This window comes from Onychostruthus taczanowskii, unplaced genomic scaffold, assembly GCF_017590055.1.
Source record: "Onychostruthus taczanowskii isolate IOZ18803 unplaced genomic scaffold, ASM1759005v1 scaffold84, whole genome shotgun sequence".
NCBI lineage: Eukaryota > Metazoa > Chordata > Aves > Passeriformes > Passeridae > Onychostruthus > Onychostruthus taczanowskii.
In genome coordinates, this window is record NW_024506332.1 from 1,262,423 (window position 1) to 1,280,298 (window position 17,876).

At 58.1% G+C, this 17,876-nt stretch overlaps 2 protein-coding genes across 3 annotated transcripts; both read right to left on the reverse strand.

The window, feature by feature from the left end:
* Positions 1 to 1,487: 1,487 nt before the first annotated feature.
* On the reverse strand, positions 1,488 to 11,343 carry PIWIL2 (piwi like RNA-mediated gene silencing 2). Its single transcript, XM_041424727.1, has 21 exons — positions 11,199 to 11,343; positions 11,021 to 11,122; positions 10,523 to 10,694; positions 10,343 to 10,453; positions 9,996 to 10,113; positions 9,789 to 9,910; positions 9,612 to 9,692; positions 9,315 to 9,428; positions 9,027 to 9,215; positions 8,774 to 8,858; positions 8,578 to 8,664; positions 8,352 to 8,492; positions 8,161 to 8,274; positions 7,389 to 7,577; positions 6,699 to 6,800; positions 6,502 to 6,621; positions 5,713 to 5,801; positions 5,339 to 5,444; positions 4,156 to 4,409; positions 3,362 to 3,469; positions 1,488 to 1,706 (listed from the first exon to the last, which is right to left on the reverse strand). The coding sequence occupies exons 1-21, from the start codon at positions 11,341 to 11,343 to the stop codon at positions 1,550 to 1,552; spliced, it is 2,706 nt and encodes a 901-aa protein (XP_041280661.1). The 3' UTR covers positions 1,488 to 1,549.
* Positions 11,344 to 12,267: 924 nt separating this feature from the next.
* Positions 12,268 to 17,651, reverse strand: POLR3D (RNA polymerase III subunit D). 2 transcript variants are annotated; one of them, XM_041424912.1, is made up of 9 exons: positions 17,631 to 17,651; positions 17,325 to 17,493; positions 16,584 to 16,627; positions 14,816 to 14,961; positions 14,611 to 14,738; positions 14,223 to 14,394; positions 13,856 to 14,103; positions 12,869 to 13,021; positions 12,268 to 12,704 (listed from the first exon to the last, which is right to left on the reverse strand). In XM_041424912.1, exons 2-9 carry the CDS (start codon positions 17,490 to 17,492, stop codon positions 12,582 to 12,584), a joined length of 1,182 nt encoding a protein of 393 aa, XP_041280846.1. In that variant the 5' UTR covers position 17,493; positions 17,631 to 17,651; the 3' UTR covers positions 12,268 to 12,581. The 2 variants fall into 2 exon arrangements, with proteins under 2 accessions (XP_041280846.1, XP_041280845.1); XM_041424911.1 differs by lacking the exon at positions 17,631 to 17,651 and having other exon boundaries at positions 14,611 to 14,735; positions 17,325 to 17,492.
* Positions 17,652 to 17,876: the final 225 nt, after the last annotated feature.

The window sequence follows — 17,876 nt, forward strand, 5'->3', positions numbered from 1 at the left end:
CCCCAAAACCACACCTGGGACTCCCTAAAAAATCCCACCCGGAACCCCCAAAATCCCATCTGGGACCCCTTAAATAATCCCACTTGGGAACCCCAAGCTGCCCCAACACCCCTCCTGGGCCACTGGGACCCCCAAAGAGCCCCATTCACCCCAGGAGCACCGAGACCCCCAAAAATCCCACCTGAGACACCCAAAATCCCACCTGGGACACCCAAAATCCCACCTGGGACCCCCCAGACTGCCCCAAAACACCCACCCTGAGGGCACCAAGACCCCCCAAAACTCACCCGTGGGTACTGGGACCCCCCGGAACCCACTGAACACCCACCCCGAGGGCACCAAGACCCCCAGGACCCCTCCAAGATTCCCCCAACACCCCCCTGGGGGCACCTCCCCAAACACCCTTTAGGGGCACAGGGCACCCCAAGGACCCTCCAAACACCCCTGGGACCACCGACCACCCCTCAACCCCTCGGGTGGGGCTGGGGGACCCCAAGGACCCCCTGGAAAAGCCCAGGGGGGTCCAAATCCTGGCAGCCAGAGCCAGCCTGGCTCCTCTGCCTGTGCCAAGGAGCTGCCAGGGATAAGGAACAGGCAGAGCTGGGATAGAAAATGCTGCTGGACGGGGTCAGGCAGAGCTGGGGGACCCCCAAAACCCCAGCCCAGCACCCCCAGGACCAAGATTTGTTCCTAAATCCCACCCCAGGCTGGGCCACGCTGCCAAAGTCCGCTGGGATTGGCAAATAAACAGGGATAAATGATTAACCCGGGGCACAAGGTGACAGCCCTGGTGTCCCCTGGGTGTCCCTGCTCCATCCTGGGAGCCCCTGGCAATGAGGGGCAGGATGGGGCCACCAGCACCCCCCCCAAAATCCACCAGGGAGCAGCTGCCAGCAACGATTTTATTGGAAAGAACCAAAAAACTGGTTACAGCCAAGGGAAAAATGAGGGGATTGCAACTTGAGTAAGGCAAAAAAAGCACCTAAAATAGGTGAAAACTCCAACCTTTCCCTGGGGTAACGACCTGAATCCACAAAGAATTCTCCTTGGAAAACCAGTGACTCCTCAAGGACAGGAGAACCGGCCAAACTGGAGCTGCTTTGTTCAACAGCAGCTTGGAAAAGCCCAGGAAAAAAAAAAACCCCAAAACTTTAAACCTGCATGGAAATGCAAGAAACTGGGGGGGGAAAAAAATCCCCTGAAATCTTTGGGATTTTCATCCAGCACCTGCACAGGGATGAGCTGTGGGAGCAGCAGCACTTTGGGGCTCATCAACTCAAGCCCCTGTACTGGGAGGGCTGGAAAGCAGCAGGATATTCCTTTGGGTTCATCCCCACGGGGAGAATTCCCAAATTCCCACAGCCTTGGGGATGCTGCTGCAATCCCCAGCATCCCCTAAAGCAACAAACAAAGAATAAATTAACACCAGAACTGGGAACTGAGGCAGATCCCCCTTGGCAGGGGGGCATACGGCAGCGGGCGGGGAGCAGAATTCCAGGCGCAATCCCGGATTTCCCGGTGCAATCCCGGATTCCTGGGTCCTGGCAGGCTAAAGGAAGAAGAGCTGCTCGCAGAGGTGGGCGCTGGGCTCGTGGTGCAGGACCTGGCCCACCAGGAATGCCAGCTTGTGGGCGTACTTGCAGGGGGCAGGGACACGGACGGTGCCCGGCCAGTTCCAGTACAGGTGACACAGCTTGAAGGTCAGCCTGGGGACAGGGAGGGAATTGGGGTTTGGGATTCCAGGTCCAGATCCGTCCTGGAACAGGGAGAAATGGGATCTGGGATTCCTGGAAAAGGGGATGGAGCCAGGTGCACATCCCTCCTGGAAGAGGGAGAAATGGGATTTGGGATTCCTGGAAAAGGGGATGGAGCCAGGTTCAGATCCCTCCTGGAAGAGGGAGAAATGGGATTTGGGATTCCTGGGAATGGGGATGGATCTCTCCCAGAACTTGCTCCTAGCCGTCCCTGTCTTTGGGACGGGGAGAAATGGCATTTGGAGGGTCTCTCCCACTCCCAAGGGAGGATTTTGGGGGGCTGTAAGAACCCTGCCCAGGGAACTGGGGGGGCTCTGGAATCTCGGGAAGCTGCAGAAATCCCGGTCCTTCCCTCTGGAATATTTTGGGCTGCAGGATCTCAGGAACTCTGTGATTCCTGCATTTCCCCTGGATGATTCTAAGGGTCTCTCCCACTCCGCAGGAAGGATTTTGGGGGGCTGAAGTATATTGGGGGCTCTGGGACTCCTGCACTCCCCCTGGATGATTTTGAGGGTCCCTCCCCTTTCCTCTGGAATATTTTGGGTTGCTGCAGGATCTCAGGAACTCTGTGATTCCTGCATTTCCTCTGGATGATTTCGAGGGTCCCTCCCACTCCCCAGGGAGGATTTTGGGGGGCTGCAGGATCTCAGGAACTCTGGGATTCCTGCATTCCCCCTGGATGATTTCGAGGGTCCCTCCCCTTTCCTCTGGGATCTGGGATTCCTGGAAAAGGGGGTGGAGCCAGGTCCAGATCCCTCCTGGAAGAGGGAGAAATGGGATTTGGGATTCCTGGAAAAGGGGATGGAGCCAGGTCCAGATCCCTCCTGGAAGAGGGAGAAATGGGATTTGGGATTGCTGGGAATGGGGATGGATCCAGATGCAGATCTCTCTGCTCCCAGGTGTCCCTGTCCCATGGACAGGGAGAAATAGGATTTGGGATTGCCAGGAAAGGGGATGGATCTCTCTCAGAACTTGCTCCTAGCTGTCCCTGTCTTTGGGACGGGGAGAAATGGCATTTGGAGGGTCTCTCCCACTCCCAAGGGAGGATTTTGGGGGGCTGTAAGAACCCTGCCCAGGGAACTGGGGGGGCTCTGGAATCTTGGGCAGCTGCAGAAATCCCGGTCCTTTCCTCTGGAATATTTTGGGCTGCAGGATCTCAGGAACTCTGTGATTCCTGCATTTCCCCTGGATGATTCTAAGGGTCTCTCCCACTCCGCAGGAAGGATTTTGGGGGGCTGAAGTATATTGGGGGCTCTGGGACTCCTGCACTCCCCCTGGATGATTTTGAGGGTCCCTCCCCTTTCCTCTGGAATATTTTGGGTTGCTGCAGGATCTCAGGAACTCTGTGATTCCTGCATTTCCTCTGGATGATTTCGAGGGTCCCTCCCACTCCCCAGGGAGGATTTTGGGGGGCTGCAGGATCTCAGGAACTCTGGGATTCCTGCATTCCCCCTGGATGATTTCGAGGGTCCCTCCCCTTTCCTCTGGAATATTTTGGGTTGCTGCAGGATCTCAGGAACTCGGGGATTCCTGCATTTCCCCGGGATGATTCTGAGGGTCTCCCCCATTCCCCAGGCAGGATTTTGGGGTCCCAGGGCCCCCCTTACCTCTGGAGGTGCTCGGAGCTGAGGTTGGCCGTGTTCCACATGCAGATGTAGCGCGTGGGGATGCTGCAGCCCTGCCGGGAGTGATGGGCCAGCAGGAAGAAATCCTGCCTGTGAGGGCAAAACAAACCCCAATTCTCTTTTTTTTCCACCCCAAAATGAGAATTTTTGCACCTCAGGGTGCTCTGCAGCCCAGACTGAGCTGGTTTTTGCACCCCAGAATGGTGGTTTGAACCACAAGGGTTTAAGTTTTGCTCTCCACAGGGATTTTTTTGCACTTTGGGGTGTTTTTACCACCATTTTTCTTTCACTCTGGGTTGTTTTTTTTTGTGCTCTGGGGTGCAAAAAAATAAATAAACCATTTAGAACCATTTTTTTTTTTTTGCACTCAAGGTGCTTTTACAGCCCAGTGTTTTATTTTGTAAAAACAATAAATGACAAAATACCTGATGGTATTTTTACAATCATTGTTTTCCAAACTGGGGGGCTTTTACACACCATTAACACCTTGGGCTGGATTTTTCCCAACACCTTGGGCTATTTTTACAATTTCTTTGTCACCCTGGGAATTTTTTTTTTGCACCCTGAGGTTCTTTTTGCACCCTGGGCTATTTTTACAACCATTTTTTTTTTTGCACCTTGGGCTGCTCTTATTTTTCACACCGAGGGTTGATTTTTTCCCACTCCGGGGCATTTCCATCTCCATTTTTTTTACAGCCAGGTTAATTTTTTCCCCTGGGGGTGTTTTTTATCCCTCCCCAGGGTGTTTTGTCCCCCAGCCCAGCTGTGCCCCTCACCGGCCCGAGCTGGTGACGCCGTGGTCGATGACGGTGCCCAGGGGAGGGGACACAAACTCCTCTCCTGTCAGGCAGTAGAAGTTGGCGCTCAGCTGCTTCTGGACAACCACAACCACGAGGCTGGGCTGGTAATTTTGGAAGGTGTGGAAGCTCTTCTGGAGCTGGGGCACCTCGTACTTGAGCACCGTGTCCAGCTGGGGGTCGGACACCCCGTCCCGGTACACCACGATCTTCATGGGCAGGGAGTGGTTCAGCTGGGGGGGGAAATGGGGAAAATCAGCTCCTTTTTACCTCCCTGCCATGCACAGGGCTGGCTGAGGGAGGTGGGGAAATATTCCCTGCTCAGGAGAAGTTTGGGTGTTGGGATGGAGCTGGGAATTTGATCCACAGTGAAAAAAAAAAATGCAGCTTGGGGTGGGTTTGGGAAGGGATGTGTTTGAATTCGTCACAGAATTCCAGACTGATTTGGGTGGCAAGGAGCCTTAAAATCATCTCATTCCACCCCCTGCCATGGGCAGGGAACCTTCCACTTCCCCAGGCTGCTCCAAGCTGGCCTTGGGCACTTCCAGGGATGGGGCAGCCACAGCTCCTCTGGGAATTCCATCCCAGGCAGGAATTCCTTCCCCATATCCCATCCATCCCTGCCCTCTGGCAGTGGGAGCCATTCCCTGTCCCTCCAGGCCCTCCTGCCCAGCAAATTCCCAGCGTCCAGGGCTGCTCCTGCAGCATCCACAGAGGGATGGGGAAATCAAATCAAAGAATCCTGGAATGGTTTGGGCTGGAAGGGCCTTAAGGCTCATCCCATCCCATCCCTGCCATGGGCAGGGAACCTCCCACTGCCCCAGGGGCTCCAGCCTGGCCTTGGGCACTGCCAGGGATGAGGCTTCTCTGGGAAAATCCCAAGAGCTGGGATTTTCCCTGGTCCTTGCCCTGTCACAGGCTGCTTTTCTCACGCTGGGGACAAGGGACAGCCTCTGGGAGCTGTAACGTGGCACTTCCCTCTGAGCAAACTGACCCCGAGGCACGGCCCCAGATAAGGATGAGCTGTCCCAGCTCCACAGCCAGTCCAAAGGCTGCCAGGGAGCTTTGCTCCCCTGCACGTATCCAGGCTGGAGCCTGGGAGCTTTTCCCTTGGTTTTGGGGGAATGTGGAAGCACAGCAGGGTGGTTTTGGTCGGCCTCACCTCGTAGAAGCGCTTGAGGGCCTGGGAGAGGCAGAGCCGGAGGCTGTCGGCGATTTCCTGGTGGGGCATCTGGAAAACCACCCTGGAGTACCACTTGGTGAGGATGCTGGGGATGGAAGGGGAATGAGCAGCCTGGAGGAACCCCCCCAGCACCAGGCAAAGTCCTCTGAGGCCTTGTGCAACCCCAACCCGGCCTTGGCTCAGCATTCCCAGCCCCTTCCCAGCGCCGGGGAGATCTGGCTGAGCGCAGCAGCTCGGGGGGAGCAGCACCCTCACCCCCTGCCCGGGCAAGGAAAGGGGTTTGGGGTGGGACATCCTGCAAACTGCCAGGGCAGAGCTGGAAAACCTCCCCCCTTCCCCAGGAAGCCACGTACTGGTTCATGCTGGCCACGAAGCCGATGACAGAGCGCATGCCCTGGCTCCTGCTGTGGTGGATGTCCATGCCCACGACCATCAGCTGCTTCTGGGGAGGGGAGAAGATGGGATTTAGGGATAATGGCCATGCCCACAACAGTGAAATGCATCTGGAGAGGGAAGGAGATGGGATTTAGGGATCATGTCCATGCCTACAACCATCAGCTGCTTCTGGAGGGGAAAGAAGATGGGATTTAGGGATAATGGAGCAGGGAAAGGCAGGTGGGATTTAGGGACAATGTCCATGCCACCCACCACCAGGTGTTTCTGGAGACAGGAAAAAAGGTGGGATTTAGGGAGAATGTCCATGCCCACAACACCCAGCTCCTTCTGGAAAGGGGGAAAAGAAGTGGGAATTAGGGATAATGGAGGTTAGAGGGGCAGGTGGGATTTAGGAGCAATGTCCATGCCAACAACTGCGAGATGTTTCTGGAGGCAGGAAAAGCAGGTGGGATTTAGGGATAAAGACCATGCCAACAACCCTCAGCTGCTTCTGTAAGGGAGGAAAACAGCCAGGTGGATTTAGGGATAAATCAAACACCTCCAGGCTTGGATCCCTCCAGCTCCAAGGGACTCATGAGCACCCAAGAGAAGCCAACCCCGATTCTCCAGCTGGTTCATCCAGCCCGTGCCCACACTAATCCAACAAGAACCCAAATAATCCAACAAGAACCCAAATAATCCAACAATAATCCAGCTCCTCCCCCTTCCAGAGCTTCCAGGCTCATCCCAGGGTGTTCCTGCCTTACCAGTGGGATGTCAACCCCCCAGAGCTGCCCGCCCAGCTTGCAGTTGATCTGCAGCAGAACTTTCTGCACCACGCTCCTGATCTTGCCAGGATGGCCCATGAGGGACTGGGCATTGATCACCTGTGGAGAAGGAAAACTCAGGGAAAAGTGAGGCTGGAGACAGCCACGGATTCCCAGGGATGGGGGTCCCAGCCCACCTGGGAGGGCACCGGGCTCTGCACACAGCAAAGCTTCTTGATGGCCCCGTAGACGTCGTCCCGGCCGCTGGGGATGATGCACAGGAGCAGCTGCACCTTGTCCTGAGGGGAATCATGGAATTGCTCAGGTTGGAAAAGCCCTCCTGGATCACTGAGCCAAACCTAAGGTCACCAGCAAATCATGTCCCCAAGGGCCACAGCCACACCTCCAGGGATGGGGACTCCACCACCTCCCTGGGCAGCCCATTCCCATTTATCAGCCTTTTCCATGTATTTATCAACCTTTTCCATGTATTTATCAACCTTTTCCATGAAAAAATTCCTCCTGCTGTCTATCCTGAGCCTCCCTGGCACAGCTTGAGGCCGTTCCCTCTTGTCCTATCCTTTGTTCCCAACCCCCACCTGACTCCACACTCCTGTCATGGGTTTTTTAGGGAAAAATAAGGTCCCCCTGAGCCTCTTCTTCTGCAGGCTGAGTCCCTCCAGGTGCTTCCCAAAGGTCCCCCAGGGCTGTCCCCACTGCTCACCTGGCTTCCCAAGGAGCTCTGGATGGTCTAGGCTCCCATCCCACCCTCCCAAAGATCCCCAGGGCTGTCCCTGCTCCTCACCTGGCTCCCCAAGGAGCTCTGGACGGTCTAGGCTCCCATCCCACCCTTCCAAAGATCCCTCAGGGATGTCCCCCCTGCTCACCTGGCTCCCCAAGGAGCTCTGGATGGCCCTGACGTAGGTCTCGATGCGGTCGTCCCGCAGCTCCTGCACCGTGGGCTGTCCCACCTGCATCCCCATGGCCCCACAGCTGCTCCTCATGGCTGCCAGCAGGTCCTTGGCCAGGTGCTGCAGCCGCTTGGGATAGATCAGGAGCCAGGAGTTGATGGAGATCTGGGAGAAAAGGCAGGACAGGCCGTGGTTTGGGGGTGTTCCTGCGGCTCCCAATCCGTGCGGCACGTTCCTGTTTGGGAGAGGAGAAATCTACCAAGCACAGAGGGAAATTTGGGAGAGGAAAACTGGGCCTAGAGGAACCTGGAGCACAGCAGGGAGCTTGGCAGAGGGGAAATCCGGGAGAGAGAATTCGGGCCAAGAGGAACCTGCAGCACAGAGGGGAATTTTGGAGAGAGAAAATGGCCCAAGAGAAATCTGGAGCACAGAGGGGAATTTGGGAAAGGGAATGTGGCCCAAGAGAAATCTGGAGCACAGAGGGGAATTTGGGAAAGGAAAAGCAGCCCAAGAGAAATTTGGATTGAATTCCATCCAATTCCTGCATGTGAAAGGCTCCCTCCACCCTGGGATGAGGTGGGAAAGCAGACACCACAGCCACATACCTCCAGCTCCTTCGGAAAAACAGGCCGGAGCACAAATCCAACACAAACAAGGGCAAGGTTTGTGCTGGAAGAGGCTCAGCCAGAATGGCAGCGCTCAGGAAAACCCAGGCCAGCCCTCCCAGGCAGGGCAGGCTGCTGCTCACCACGGCGATGGGCACCTCCTTCGTCACCTCGCGGTGCCAGCCCAGCTCCTCGGCGGGATGGAAGGAGCGGTGCCGGAGGTTGATGCGCTCCACGGGCAGGATGTGACCCTGGGTCTGGGCAGAGCAGGAATCTGAGGAGCTGCCTCCACTGCCAGGCGGCCAGGGGAGGGCAGGAGCCCCGCAGGCCTTACCCTGTAGATATCCGTGTCCAGGAGCAGCCCCCAGCGCTCCAGCTCCCGGGAGGCGTCCGCGGTGTCGCGGATGCGGCGCAGGAGGCTGGTGAGGCGCTGGTAGTGCTGCTGGGGACTCTGCACCATCTCCCACATCACCTCCTGCTCCAGGAACACCCAGCGGTGAGGGAGGGCTCCCCCCAAACTCTGGGGAAAGCAGGGAGCAGGGCAGGAGACGGGCTCTGACCTTCAGCATCCGACTGTTCTTGCGGAGGTCGGAGAGGCCGGTGAGGAAGGTGAGCTCTGGCACGAGCAGCACCATCTTCAGCTGGCGCTGCAGGGAGGGACAGGCACGTCAGCATTCCAGGGGCTGGGAATTCCTGCTCTCCCCAGGGGCTGGAGGAGCCCAGAGCAGCCCATGGATCTCTCTGTGCCCAGCTCACCCTCCCCTCTGGTGTCTGTTTCTCCTTGGGCTTGTGGACAAGCAGGGGCTGGTCCAGTTCCCTGATGGTGATCCCGTGGGTCTTGCTGGAAAAACAGCATCGTCACACAACCCTGCCATTTCGGTTTGGAACGCATCTCGCAGAACGTCCAGCCCCAAACCCCTCCTGTGGGGCAAAACCTCCCTGCTGCCACTGCCCCACCTCAGACAGCTCCCTGCCCACTCCCACGGGCTGATCCAGCAGTGCTCCTCACCTGTAGTACTCCACGAAGGTGATCTCCTGCCCGCTGGCCAGGGTGAAAGTGTCCTTGGGGGTCTTGTCCCAGTCGATGTCATCCACACGGTAGGTGCGGTTGTTGTAGCGAGTCATGACCACGCTGCCCACCAGCTGCTTGGTGCACTCGTCCTGGAACGACCTCTGGCTCTGCGAGTGGATGGTTTGCCTGGGAAAAGAGGAGAGGCACGGAACGCTCCCGCCCTGTGCTACCCCGAAAATAAAGCACCTCAGTCCCCACAGCTTTTGGGGTTTTTGTTGTGCTCACATCACGCCCAGCACGGACTCGCTGCGGATGATCTTGTGGATGGCGTCCACCATGAGGAAGAGCCCCCCGTCCTTCCTCCGGATGCTGACGGCGTATCCCGGCCAGATATGGAGGCTGTGCCCAGAGGGAAAGAGGCCTGGCTTAACCCAGAGCAGCCAAGGAGCTCCCAAAACTCAGGGATTCATTTCCCAGCTCCCAACTTCTCAGAACAGCCACTCCAAAGTCAGGCTGACCTGGGAACACTTCCCAGTTTCCAGGGAAACAGGGACGATCCTGTGGGAAGGTGCCAGCACCCACCTGTATTTCTGAAGGGTGGTGGCCTGGGCAGGCTCAAAGAAATGTCTCCCAACCAGGCTCATGTTTAAGATTTTCATCACCCTAAGCAAGGAAAAGCAGAGCTGGATGAGGACGGACAGGAAGGAGCAGGAAAGGGGTCCCCACCCTGGAGCTCAGGGAGGGTCTCTGGTCTCTCACCTGCGGAACACCACGTTGTAAAAGGGGATGCAGAGATCCGAGCTGGGCTCCAGGATTTTGGTCATCTGGATGTTGATGGAGATCTCCTGCCCGTCGCTGCTCCTCTGAGCCTTCAGGCTGACCTTTGGCAGGGCCAGAAGGGGTTCTCCCACCCAAAACAGGGGCACGCCTGTACCCCCAAAAGGGGGAGACCCCCCTACCCCTTACCTTGGGGATCTGGATGGGCAGGAAGAGGATGGAGCCGTCGAAGGCCATCACGTCCCCGGTCACGGCGTGCTGCTCCTTCAGCATGGCAAAGCGGGCAGCCTTGCACTCCACCTCGGGGCTGGGGGCACACAGGGGCTTTTCTCCCTCCTCTGCCCCCCCCAGACCTCGCTCAGCCCCCCAAAAATCCCCCCTGAAGGCGAAAACCCAGAGCTCTTTGTTGTGCTTCACCTCATGGCAGCCTGGACAGCAGGAGGGACACAGAGGGCTCTGCCAGGGGACACCCCAACCTCGAGGGGCTGTGGGGGACCCTCGAGGGGCCGTGGGGGACCCCGGCCCCCCACCATCACCTGAAGGTCACGTGGTACTGGTAGACAGCTTCGTTCTGGCAGTGGATCTTCACGAAGTTCAGCCCCACGGGGATGGCGGCTCCCTTCGCCACCGCCTTCGTCCCCTGGGCCCTGCGAGGGACAGGGGGTCAGCAGCGACCCGGCAGCACCCCAAAACGCGGCGCTGGGGACGCCACTCACGGCCTGGCAGCAGCTGGGGGGGTCTCCGGGGTGGGCACGGGCATCGGGCAGGGCTGGGGGCCGGGCGGGCACGGGGCGGGCACGGCGGTGGCGGCGCGTCCAGGCTGGGTGGGCAGCGGGTCCCCTCTGCCTTTCCACAGGATCCTGCGTCCCCAGGGGGCTGCGGTCAGCCCTGGCACACGCTGGGGACACACTGGGGGTGGCCTGGCTGCAAACCCCCAGCGATGACCGCCCCCGAAATCCCCCTACTCCTCCTGCCCCACAGCACCTGGGGGCTCAGAACAGGAGAGTTTTGGGATAAAGGGACAGGAGGGACAGGGGGATGGGGAACACAGAGGGAATATGGGAACACGGCGGACATAGGGGGCACGGGGAGACAAAGGGGATGGAGGGGGAGAAGGAATGGGGGCAGAACACAGAAAGGACAGGAAAGATGGAGGGGGACAGGAGGACCCAGAGGAGGGTGGGCACTGGGGATGTGGGGGACTCACTGCCCACGCGTGGGGAGCGCCACCAGCGCTGCCCCCTTGTCCTTCTCCTCCTCCTTCTGCAGCGGGCCGGGCGCAGCCACAGCCCTGCAATCGCCAGCGCCGCCCCGGCCTGCGGGAGGAGGGCTGCCGTGAGCGGGGAGCGGGGCTCGCCCGGCCCCCTGCACCCGCTCACCACCGGCACCTACCGAGGGGCCTCTCCAGAGGCCGCTCATCCAGGCCCAGCCCGCGGAACAGCTCGGGGAACGGCGACGACGCGGCTCGGGGCTGGGCGGGGCCGGGCGAGGGCAGGCGAGGGGAGCAGCCCGCGAGCCCGCGGAGCCCCCGGGCCATGGGCACGGCGGGGNNNGCCCACCAGCGGACGCGGCGCTGATTGGGCGGCCCCCGAGGACACGCCCACGGCGCGGCGCGCCCGGGCGGAGGGCGGCGCGCGAGGAAAGGGCGGGGGCTGGAAGGGGGCGTGGTCCGATGTGGAATGGGCGGGGTTATGCAAAATAGGGCGGGGCATGACGGGAGGAAAGGAAGGTGCGATGGGGGCGAGAACGGGTTGGGGGGACGATATGGGACTGGGGGTAAAATGGGACGGGCAGGAGAAGGGTAAGGTGGAATTTGGGGGGTAAAATGGGATGGGGTAGGAACAGGGTTAATATGGGATGGGCAAGAAAGGGTTAAGATGGAATTTGGGCAGTAAAATGGAATGGGGTAAGAATGGGGGTAATATGGGATGGGTGAGAAAGGGTTAAGATGTAATTCGGAGGGTAAAGTGGGATGGGGTGGGAATGGGATGGGGTAGGGTGGGATGGGATGGGATGGGGTGGGATGGGATGGGATGGGATGCAGCAGTAAAATGGGATGGGCAGGAGAGGGTTAAGATGGAATTCGGGGGGTGAAATGGGATGGGGTGGGGTAGGATGGGATGGGAAGCAGCAGGACTATGGGATGGGGAGGATGGGGTGTGATGGGGCAGGAGTGGGGGATGACATGGGATGGGGAGGGTAAGGTCAGACGTGGGGGGTTGGGATGGGATGGGGTGGGACATCAACGTGAGAGGGGCAACCCTGCCCTGCCGGTCAGTGCCCCCAGCCCTGCTCCCTGCCCCGGGGCTGGTGGCATCCAGGGACCTTTGGCTCCACGATCACAGCCCCATCATCCCCAGGTCAGGGTGGGGGTCACCCAGTGGCCCCCACCCGCTGCAGCCACGCCCAGGAACCCCAAGGCCTTGCAGGGCCCAGCAGAGGTGACAGAACAAGACTGACACAGGGGGAAAAGAGGTTTTATTCCAGGTTTTTCCCCCAGGACGTGTGTCCTGCTCCCACCAGCGTTTCCACAGAGCTGGGGGACACAGCACGGCCCCACGCACCCCGAGATCCCCGTTTGGCACTGGGGGGAAGCCGCCGGTGTGGGGGACACGGCCGGACACCTGCGGGGCTGGAAGGAGCTGGGGGCTGGCTCTGGATCCCTCGGGATCCCTCAGCACTGGCATCACTGCCCGAGCCCCCTCCCCACGCCCCAAAGGCACATCTGGAGGGGCTGAGGGTCCATCCCGGGGTGGGGGGCCGGGACCCCCTCGGCTACCGGTGCCGGTGCTCCAGGAGAGCCTCGAAATCCGGGGAGCAGACGAGCTTGTGCCTCACGTGGCCCAGCACAATCATCTCACCCGTGCGGTTGTCCCCGATGCCGACGGACACCAGCTCCTGTTCCGGGGGCACGAACACCCCTGAGCACCCCCGGGACACCCCAAAGCTCCCAGAGGGGACCAGCAGGACCCCTCCCCGCTGTTGTCATGGCAAACAACCAGCACGACCCCCTGGGGGGTTATTTTGGGGTGAAACCCCTCCAAATCGGGTCCCTTCCATACCTGTAGGAAGGAGCAGGGGGTGCCCATGGTCACGTCCAGGGTGACCTTGCCCAGCACCAGCTGCACTTTTCCTGACTTTCGGATGAGCAGCTTCCCCACCTGGCCCTCGGGGAGGTCGGCCAGGGTGCAGGTGTTCTCTGCCTGCTTCGCCTCCTGCCACGGCACAGCGGGACTGGGATAACCCCACTGGGACTGGGATAACCCCACTTGGGACTGGGATAACCCCACTGGGACTGGGATAACCCCACTGGGACTGGGATAACCCCACTGGGACTGGGATCAGCCCTGGCACTGGGATAACCCCACTGGGACTGGGATAACCCCACTGGGACTGGGATAACCCCACTGGGACTGGGATAACCCCACTGGGACTGGGATCAGCCCTGGCACTGGGATAACCCCACTGGGACTGGGATCACCCCACCGGGACTGGGATCACCCCACCGGGACTGGGATAACCCCACCGGGACTGGGATAACCCCACTGGGACGGGGATCAGCCCTGGCACTGGGATCACCCTTCTGGGACTAGGATAACCCCACTGGGACTGGGATCAGCCCTGGCACTGGGATCACCCCACTGGGACTGGGATCAGCCCTGGCACTGGGATCAACCCACTGGGACTGGGATCACCCCCCGGGAGTGGGATCATGCCATGGGATTGGGATCAGCCCCTGGGATTGGGATCAGCCCCTGGGACTGGGATCACTCCATGGGATGGGGTTCATCCTGTGAGATTGGGATCACCCCATGCAATTGTGGGGGGACAGCACCATGGGATGAGGGGACAGCACAGGATTGGAGGGGAAAGGACACCACAAGATAGGAGGAGGACACCACGGGATGGGGGGAACATCATGGGATGTGGGGGAAAGGACACCATGGGATGGAGGGACATCATGGGATGGGGAGACATCCTCATGGGCTTGGAGGAGACGACACCACAGAAGGGCAGGGCATGAGGGGACACCCCCACCGTGCCCCTACCTGGCTCTTCTCCTGCTTCACCAGCAGCACCTGCCCGTCCTCGCTGTGCAGCTCGGCTTTGCTGGGTTTGGAGTCGTGGCTGGGGGGCTGCCCGGGCAGGGTGTCGGGGAGCTGCAGGAACACCAGCTCCTCCTCCTGAGCCAGGCTCAGCCGCTGCAGCAGCTCTGCCGCCGACACGTCCCGCGGGAAGCCGGGGGGGCCCTTGGGCTGGGCCGGCCTGGGATCCTCCTCACACGGCTCTTCCTTCACTGCACAGGGGGGTGTGGGCACCGGGAAAAGGGGGACACCCCCAGCTTGTCCCTGCTCTGTCCCCAGCCCAGCCCAGCCCACCTTTCCCTGCTGGCAGGTCCAGCCCAGCCCAGCCCACCTTTCACCGCTGGCGGGTCCAGCTCCATCTTCTCCTCCTTGGATGCAGGGAGCCATGGCTGCGTGTCCTCCTGCTCTGCCACCTCCTCCTTGAAGAGCCACCCCGAGTGGGCCAGGGGCAGCTGCACCGGCTTGTTCCGGATGTCGTTCTTCAGCCCCGGGTCATCCAGGAACTGTGGGGACAGGCAGGGGACAATCAGCAACCCCCGGGGGCACAGGGGACACTCAGCAACCCCCAGTGGCATGGGGGACACTCAGCAACCCTCAGTGGCACGGGGGACACTCAGCATCACCCTGGGGCACAGGGGACACTCAGCACTGCCTGGGGACACAAGGGACACTCAGCACCCCCCAGTAGCACCAAAGCCACGCCTTCCATGGCCACTGACATCGTCCTTCTGCAGCATCCTCAGGATCTGCTTGGTCTCCTCGTCCGTCTCCCTCTTCTCCTTCTTGATGTTGATGATGTGGGAAGGGCCGAAGTCGGACACGTCCACGGTCCTGTCCCAGGAGCCTGCTGGGGACACAGGACCAGCCCAGGGTCACCCCAAGGTGGGACCCCCCAAAAAAACACCAGAGGGAAGCTCCCCTTACCTTTCTTCTTCATCATTTCAGCGGGGCCTTGCTCGAAGATGGAGTGGGACTGGATGACCTCGGGCCGGTTCCGGCCCCGGCCGTGCCCATCCCGCTGCCGCTCCCGCTCCTTCTTCTCCTTCTTGACTGCCACGTCCTCGCGGGGCCTGGGGGCAGAGGGGGCACAGCACCCCCACATCACCCCCAAACCACCCCTGCCCTGCCCCCGCCCCTGCCAGGACACGGGACTTGTGGAAGAGACCTCTGCACATCACCCAGACATACTGGTGTGGCTATTTGGGATGTTTGTGTGGATATTTGGGATATTTATAGGGATATTTGGGATATTTATATGGATAGCTGAGATTTCCATGGATATTTGGGATATTTATATAGATATTTGGGATATTTGTGGGGATATTTGGGATATCTCCATGGATATTTCAGACATTTCCATGGATATTTCGGATATCTCCATGGATATTTGGGGTATTTGTGTGGATATTTGGGATATTTATATAGCTATTTGGGATATTTGTGGGGATATTTTGGATATCTCCATGGATATTTCAGACACTTCCATGGATATTTGGGATATCTCCATGGATATTTCAGACATTTCCATGGGATATCTGGGATATTCCCATGGATATCTGAGAATTCTCATGGATATCTGGGATATTTCCGTGGATATTTGGGACATCTCCATGGACAGCTCAGACAGTCCCATGGATATCTGGGATATTTCCATGGATATCTGGGATATTCCCATGGATATCTGGGATATTTCCGTGGATATTTGGGACATCTCCATGGACAGCTCAGACAGTCCCATGGATATCTGGGATATTTCCGTGGATATTTGGGACATCTCCATGGACAGCTCAGACAGTCCCATGGATATCTGGGATATTTCCGTGGATATTTGGGACATCTCCATGGACAGCTCAGACAGTCCCATGGATATCTGGGATATTTCCGTGGATATTTGGGACATCTCCATGGACAGCTCAGACAGTCCCATGGATATCTGGGATATTTCCGTGGATATTTGGGACATCTCCATGGACAGCTCAGACAGTCCCATGGATATCTGGGATATTTCCGTGGATATTTGGGACATCTCCATGGACAGCTCAGACAGTCCCATGGATATCTGGGATATTTCCGTGGATATTTGGGACATCTCCATGGACAGCTCAGACAGTCCCATGGATATCTGGGATATTTCCGTGGATATTTGGGACATCTCCATGGACAGCTCAGACAGTCCCATGGATATCTGGGATATTTCCGTGGATATTTGGGACATCTCCATGGACAGCTCAGACAGTCCCATGGATATCTGGGATATTTCCGTGGATATTTGGGACATCTCCATGGACAGCTCAGACAGTCCCATGGATATCTGGGATATTTCCGTGGATATTTGGGACATCTCCATGGACAGCTCAGACAGTCCCATGGATATCTGGGATATTTCCGTGGATATTTGGGACATCTCCATGGACAGCTCAGACAGTCCCATGGATATCTGGGATATTTCCGTGGATATTTGGGATATCTCCATGGATATCTCAGACATTCCCATGGATATTTATATGGATATCTGAGAATTCCCACAGGTATCTGGGGCATTTCCATGGATACTCGAGACATTTCCATGGATATCTGAGAACCATGTGGGACATTTCCATGGATCCATGCGCTCCCCTCTCCCGCTGGCAGCGGTGCTGCAGCCCCCAGCCCAGCCCGTGCCCCCTCCCCAGCCACGGGCACGGCCACTCACTCCTCCTTGATCTTCCTGCTGATGATGTTGGGGGTGAACGTTTTCTGTGGGCAAAACACAGAGAAAAAATCATGCCCAGGAAGGCCCAGAGCCAGCAGCACCGCAGAGCCGGGCCGGGCACGCTGGCTGTCACACTGCTCTTCACGAGAACAGCACGGCACTTGCTTTTTTGGGGTTTTTAAATCAATTCTTCCCCAGAATATTTCTGGGTTTCAGGTTCTCTGAACCTCAGAGAAAAGGAAAGCAATGCTTATTTGCTGTGAAAAATTAAAATACAATATAAGAATTGTTTCTATAAAAATTGGGGGTTTTAATTACTTATATACATATATTATTTATCATTATTATTTATGTATTATTTATATTTACTGCTATAATTGTTTAATTAATTACATAAATATTAAAATTGTTTACCCAAAGTGACAATATTTTATTTCCTTGGCCTATTAGGGCCAGGTGTGTGTGTGACTTGGGACTGTCAGCTAACAGCCATGAGATTCTGTGCAAAGTTAAATACTTAGCAAATCCAGCTTAGATGTAATATAACATTATATATAATATATATATAAAATATATGTAATATAATATAATAATTAATATTATATTATAGTAATATGCATATATAATATTAACAATTAGCCTTCTGATATCAGTGAAGCCCTCCTCATCATTCCCCCTGCCACGGGGGTCACTGATCCCATAGTGGGTGACCCCAATTAGGGGAAAAGGGGGGGGTCTCACCTTTTTGACGCCCCCCAGGGTGAGGTCCCGGGAGCGGATGGAGGGCAGGCGGCCCGGGCTGAGGGGGGGGGCAGGGGGGCGCCTGCCCAGCACCCCCCGGGCCCCCGGGAGCCCCCCGGGACGGAGGCTGCCCGGGGAGCCGGAGCTGCCAGAGCCCCCCTCGGCCATCCTGCGGGGAGGGGGCACGCTCAGGGGGGCTGCACCCCCAGACAGGGCTGAGAACTGCAGCCACCCCAGTGATGAACCCCCTGCACCCCCAGACAGGGCTCAGAACTGCAGCCACCCCAATATCACGCCACCCCTTACCCTGCCCGGGCAGCCACGGGCTCGCCGCCCCCACTGCGCATGCGTCGCGCACAGCGCGCTCTTCCTGAGCCGACGCTGCCGGCGCCATCTTTGCTGAGGGCACTGCAGGCTTGGCAATGAGCCGCCATCTTTGTGGTTGGCATTGCCCAACCTTATGTGAGGGCTGTGGCGCCATCTTTGTGACGGGCAGTGCCCGGCTCTCCGCACTGGGCACCGGGGGCAGCGCTGGGGGGGACATTTTTGGGG